This window comes from Hyalella azteca, unplaced genomic scaffold (genome assembly GCF_000764305.2).
Source record: "Hyalella azteca isolate HAZT.00-mixed unplaced genomic scaffold, Hazt_2.0.2 contig9815, whole genome shotgun sequence".
Classification (NCBI taxonomy): Eukaryota; Metazoa; Arthropoda; class Malacostraca; order Amphipoda; family Hyalellidae; genus Hyalella; species Hyalella azteca.
The window spans coordinates 570,830-577,018 of record NW_025939875.1 but is presented as its reverse complement, the minus strand read 5'-3'; the positions used below and the strand labels follow the sequence as shown (position 1 = coordinate 577,018).

The following is a 6,189-nucleotide window of genomic DNA, read 5'->3' as shown; positions in this document are numbered from 1 at the left end:
ATTGCTATCTGAATCCTCCAACTGAGACGGTATTGTTCTGCTGTGATCCAATACGAAGGGCAATTAGTTAGCCATGGAATCTCTGGCGTTGATTGATTCCAGCATCTGGACAAGCAATAAGCGATTATTCTAATTCCTTTAAAGACCTACTGAAGGCATCTTTCGCGTTGTTAGCTTCAATGGACTCTTATTTCCTCGTCTATCAGGAAGAGCGAGAAGCACCCCTCTTCTTCCCTCATGTCCGCTATTGGTGCAGGTTTCTTCAGAAGCGCCTCCTCTTTTAACGGCCGAAAGGTCCCTCGCTCCTCCCGCATTTAGCGCTCGCTGTTTTGTGAACGCCTCCTGCCAATATAGTCATGCCAGCCCTCTGGTGAAGCACATCCCGATAACCTAAGTGGCGCAGAGGCGGAGGGATTTGGTATAACTGCTTCACTCTCAGTATAAGTGGTATATTGAAGGCCCCTCCTCTTAATTTACCTGTAATAGGATTGGGTTTGTTAAAGGGAGGAGCAAAGATGATTGCGAAGAGCTTTAGGATCTAGCATTAATAGCCAGTCTATAGATAGCAGTGCTATTGAGAGGCCAGCCGCTTCATTCCCGATACCCAGGCCATCGGTTGCACAATATGCTCGGCAGAGCCTCATTTACCTTGATAGCAATATTGAAAATCGTTGCTTAACTTAACAAAATACTTTACCAGTCAGCGAGACGGTGCCGACTTAGCTCTAAACTTGATTATTTTGCATGCCATGCCCAATACAAACGGTGGATGAAACGTGAAATTCGTTAGTGCCGAATTGTGAGCATCCAGGAAAGATATCGTCTCAGCTAGTCGCGTGGAACAATCTTTCAATTTTGAAAAAATGAATCTGTTATAACATGCTTCATATTGTTCGGGCTCTATATGTGTGAAGAATTATAACACAACTATTTTAATCCGTTTATGGGATTTTCAAATTTCCTGAACTTTGTTGTTTCAGTTGCTTCTGATATTGGATGTGATAAACCTCAAAATGAAATGACGTTACAACAGATTTGAGTTTTAAGTACCTTCCATTGGTTTTACTCTAAGTTAAAACTCGTGTTTAGTGAATAAAGAGAAATTGAGTATTAGTAAGGAAAATTCAAAGCGTAGTTATTAACAATATGAAAAAAATTATAAAATAGAAAATACAAGCATAAGGAATAATTCCTCGCCTGCGGCCATAACACATTTGTTCTACGTGATTTATCTGAAACTTTCCAATCTAAATTTTGTGGAATAAATCAGCAAATCTTTAAAGTTGTTGAGGAGACAACATGTCCAGCGCAGCCGTCAACGTCACATTAGGCGATAAGCCGCAGTCCGCCTTCAGTGCGGTCGTCCGGAAGAGTTTCTCGTCCTTCTCAGTGGACTCAATATTAGCAGGATCCCCCAGCACAGACACCCCTCACTCGAAAGGGGATTCTTCTGCCATTGAAGGTGATTATGCTCACGATTCCGACTATCGTCGGGAGGTTGATGATTATCCGAGTGAGGGTGAGTTCAGATCAGACGATAATTTCCGAAGAGACGATTCTTCTTCTGTTGGCGACGACGTTTTTATTCCCAGAGAGGATGATAGGATCAGAGTGGTGGTTGGGAATGGTGCAGACTCTGTTCAAGAGACCGAAGATCGGGGAGGTGGAGGAGATGGGAATGACGACAGTGGCGGAGGTGAAAACTGTATTCGATCCAATAGCAATTTCCTTGCATCAACACCAAACACAGCCAAATACTTGGGCCTACACGGGGACAGTGCATTCAGGATCGCCACCACAGCAGCCCAGGCTTTCACTCTACTCCACAATCGTCTAAACCGATCTCCGGAGTTACCGAAGGACCGAAGATTACCTCGATCTCCTTCACCACGTACTCCAGGCTGTGATGAAGACATAGAGGACGCCGATGATGACATCCATGTCGACTCTGAAGAACAGGATGAAAAAGAACGTTCTGAACTATCTTCACAGACGGTGGTGAGGCCGACGGCAGTGGGTCCCATTCAAGAGCCCCGGTTTCCTGGGGTAGGTCCTCCAGCTTTACTTGGTCACCTACCGCAACATGGACTATGGCCTTCCTTTCCCTTCCTGCATCACCAGCTCTCCCTCAGAGCCCTTCAGAGTGAGTATTAGCTATACGATGTTACAGTATTGCTCGTGCTCAATTAGGCGCATTAATTTACCACTGAAATTATTAATTTAATTTGCAGCTTTGTTATTATAAGTGCATGCATTCAGATAAGATTCTGACAACTTAATAATTATTTTCAAGGTTGAATTGAGATTTCACTTTACTATAAATGTTTATGCATTTTGGTCTATTTGCGTTTATTTCTTTTGAGTCAGGCATCGAATATTTGAGAAGCCGTTCTATTACGTTATATATTAATCTGGACAAATTAATATCTCAGGAACGTTCATAGATTAGCGTGAAGATAGAGCAGCCACTTACTCATTAATTTAGAAGCAATTTATCGATTAGAGATACATATATCACACTGCAAAGTGATCAATTATGTCTTATTCAACATGGCAGAATTATGTTCCTTAATTAGAACGCAAAAGGGCAAACAAAATTGAATGAAATCTTTAAATCATTTGATTCGATTCATCAATTGAAGAAACCCTGATGTTTTAAAGCTGAAAATGATGGCTTCTAGAATATATAACTGACGCTTTATTATGAGTGATATATATTTGATAGAATCCTCACTACGGAATGAATATTCATGGACATTCATTGGTTGTTTACTTAGAAATCCTTGCGACTGCTGACGATATGAAAGACAATATTAAAACTTGTTTTTCGTCTCTTTAAAATACAACATATTTATCGTTGAATTTAGCCAATTCTTATGCTAATTCCTGTTTGTTATACCTCTAACAGAATCCCCAGAAATGCCCCGCTTCAACGTGCCGATAAAAGTGACGCTTCGCAAGCACAAGCCAAACCGCAAGCCGCGGACGCCGTTCACGACGCAGCAGCTGCTCGCCCTCGAGAAGAAGTTCCGTGAGAAGCAATACCTGAGCATCGCTGAGCGCGCCGAGTTCAGCGCTTCACTTAACCTCACCGAAACTCAGGTCAAAATTTGGTTCCAGAACCGCCGTGCCAAAGACAAGAGACTCAAGGAGTCCGAAATGGAACGAATCCGTTTGGCATCGCATCCTATCGTGCCTCATAATCCCTTCCTACCTCCCACCTCCCTCATACCTCCTTTTCTTCTAAACAATCACCTCATGGCTGCAGGGGTCTTAAGACATGGTCTTCACCCTCCTCCTGTGTCATCCCCTTCCTCCCACTGACACAACTTTGTGTGATACCAGAACTTTCATTTTGTAAACGTTTTTCCCAGTAATTCACATCCTCCATGACATTTTCTTGAACTACAATTATAAATAAATTATGAATCAACGCTAAGAGCGTTATGGATGGCAGCCATGCTTCACTACGAAGCAACGAATATGCTTACTTGATATAAATCCAACCTGTATTACTTAATCAATTGAAAAAAACTTGCGTTTTAAGTTATTTAAATATTCAACTATACACCATTCATTTTATAAATTCACCTTCTTTTTGTAAATTTTTCGTAGAATGTGAACACCGACTGTTATTAATGATTCGGTGGACAATTGCTACATTCCTGTTATTGTTTGTTGCCACTCGAAGGACACTCTTATTTGTAAAGAAGATATACATTTTTAGCCTTTAAATAACTCGGTAGCTTTCTCACATCCTGTGCTATTTTAGAAGAGCGCGGGGCACGAAAATGGAAGCGAGAACATGACCGAGGAAGTCAAATGTGGAGCTCGTTCGCTTAAAGGTGGAAGATTTTTAGCCTTTTGTATATTTTGTACAGAACTTTAATGTATATTCTAAGGCAGCAGTGCAATAACTTTCCATGTGAAAGTCACCCTCGTATCCAGAAGGTATTTTTCTTACTGCACTAAGTTGATCTGCTATAGGGTCAAAAAATTTTTAGTAGTCTTATTTGAGGAAAAATCTGAATTTGAAATGCAACTTTGGCCACCATATGTCTGGGAATATATGTGGCTTTTTCAATGTAATCATCGGCCTCGTGAAAAAGGCAAAATAATAGAATTCATCATGGCCAAACAAATTATACGGCGTTTTATGTGAATAAGAACATTGAATTCTTAAATCTGCATGTATAATGTTTTCCTGAAACTCTGCGCTTCTCCCGTATCATCTAATACTTCTTGTGCCAAGACTAAACTTATTTTTCTCACAATTAACATTTCTTTATTACAGCAATTTTTTAAGTTTATATTCAAAATTTTTTATTTTTTTCAGTTATTCATTCCACGACTTTTTCAGTTCAGGTTTATATTATATTTTGGGATCAATACTCATTGACATTGATCCCACAATTTATTCGACGCATTTTGAATCGTCATTATATGATTCTGCATAATTTTTTCTGAAATCGAATTTTTTCCGAACTCGATTTTCTATGTAAAAAGGCTGATGCACAATAGCAAATTCATCATGCACTTTACAAACAATTTACGGTCATGGTAATAACATAGATGCATGCCATGGTTAGGTGTTCATTTTTCTTTTGAGAGATAAACGATATTCAATTTACTGCAGCTGTCTCGCGGCATGTCTGACGATGAAAATGCTTGTTTGACGCGCCAATGAAAACTGTTTTACTCAAAATGAACCTTCACGAGAATTAGTTTGTCATTCATACCACATTGATTGGTTTGAATTATAAAGAAGTCATTATGTTTTGGCAAAGATATACAGATTTAAGTCGCTATTCTAAAACATTTTAGATGTAAATGCCATTTGGTTTCTTTGCTTACATGGATGGTCTTTATAATATCTTATTTGTTTTCCGGTCTATTGTAAACATCTTGATGAGCCATACATCAATCCTGTATAGCTTATACAAAGAGTTTATTAAAATTTCCTAGTACTGTTTTTGGAAATTGATTTAATTTCACTCATTCTACCCACCATAAATGTAACTAGTTTCCATTTCGACGAACTCTCTTGTTCAACTATTTTAGCTAGGCGGTGCGAAATTCGTTTTATTTTCACACACACACACAATCGATTTTCTACATGAATTTTGACTTCACGTTCAGAGAATTTTTGTTGCTGCCATTGCTGTCGAATTTCACCCTTGATGCATCAAAAGATGCGCTGAAAATTTCTCATCCGTGTAATTGTTACGTAAAATTACACTTTTTAGGATACCGGCGAAGTTTATTAGCGGTTAGTAACGGTTTTTCTATTTTTGAAATGTTTTACCATTAGTGAAAAATTTGCTTGAATGGTAGGGGGGCTGCTCACTACAAATCTTTTACAAAACAAGAGTAATTCTTTACAATATACATACGAGTTCAGGTGCCTTCCTAATTATTGTAAATTTTAGCGACAGTTTTGAAATAGGTTCGTGTTCTAAATTACCAAACCCATTCCATACTTAGAGTGCATCTAGAATTATGATGTCTCTTGAATGTGCCAATAATAAACTGTTGTTAACGTACCGTAAAACCGTCATGAAACCAAAAGCAAGTAATACAGTCTTGAGGTTGGAACCAGGTTGGGTTCATATGTGCTACCTGTTCCTATCTTATCAATATGTGTGATAAAATTTTTAATCCTGTGTTATTAATTTCTGGGCTCACATGATTTATATCTATGTTTTGAATTTGACTGGCAATTCAAATTACTCGTGTTTTTTAGAATTTCATTTTTCGGCGTTAATTTTTTCACGGTGAAACTCCAATGGGATAAAGGTAATTCGATAGGTCGTATGTTATGGAGCTTCCAAATCAATAGGGATCGTCTCCGATAGAAACTTTAAAACCAGCATTTTTTTCGAATTCAAGACATCCGAATGATTCGTCCCTGTTGTTGTTTAAATAGGGACGGTTCAATGTTGCTACATATTCAAATTTTCGGACAAACCACGAAATTGAATTTGATTCGAGTCATTGGTAACAATTTTTGCTTACTCGTAATTTACTTGTTTGGCGATTTGCTCAACAAATTACCGAGAGCATCGTTATATATATTTCCGGCCTTGTACATTTTCCAAGCTATATGCAAAGTCTGACTTTGGTAAATGCGATGTATTGTTTATGTATGAAATTCTTCTTTTGGTACCTTCATTATTCGTGTATCCTTTT

At 38.5% G+C, this 6,189-nt stretch overlaps 1 protein-coding gene across 1 annotated transcript; it reads left to right on the top strand.

Annotated features, from left to right (window-relative positions):
* The first annotated feature begins 395 nt into the window (after positions 1-395).
* On the top strand, positions 396-3,565 carry LOC108677425. The gene is made up of 2 exons (XM_018165643.2): positions 396-2,143; positions 2,909-3,565. The coding sequence occupies exons 1-2, from the start codon at positions 1,300-1,302 to the stop codon at positions 3,322-3,324; spliced, it is 1,260 nt and encodes a 419-aa protein (XP_018021132.1). The 5' UTR covers positions 396-1,299; the 3' UTR covers positions 3,325-3,565.
* Positions 3,566-6,189: the final 2,624 nt, after the last annotated feature.

What these genes read in the sequence shown, in the direction of transcription:
- LOC108677425 (XM_018165643.2), top strand. Translation starts at nt 1,300, where the DNA reads ATGTCCAGCGCAGCCGTCAACGTCACATTAGGCGATAAGCCGCAGTCC. An exon ending in CTCCCTCAGAGCCCTTCAGA is followed by an intron (nt 2,144 to 2,908) that starts GTGAGTATTAGC and finishes TACCTCTAACAG; the next exon opens with AATCCCCAGAAATGCCCCGC.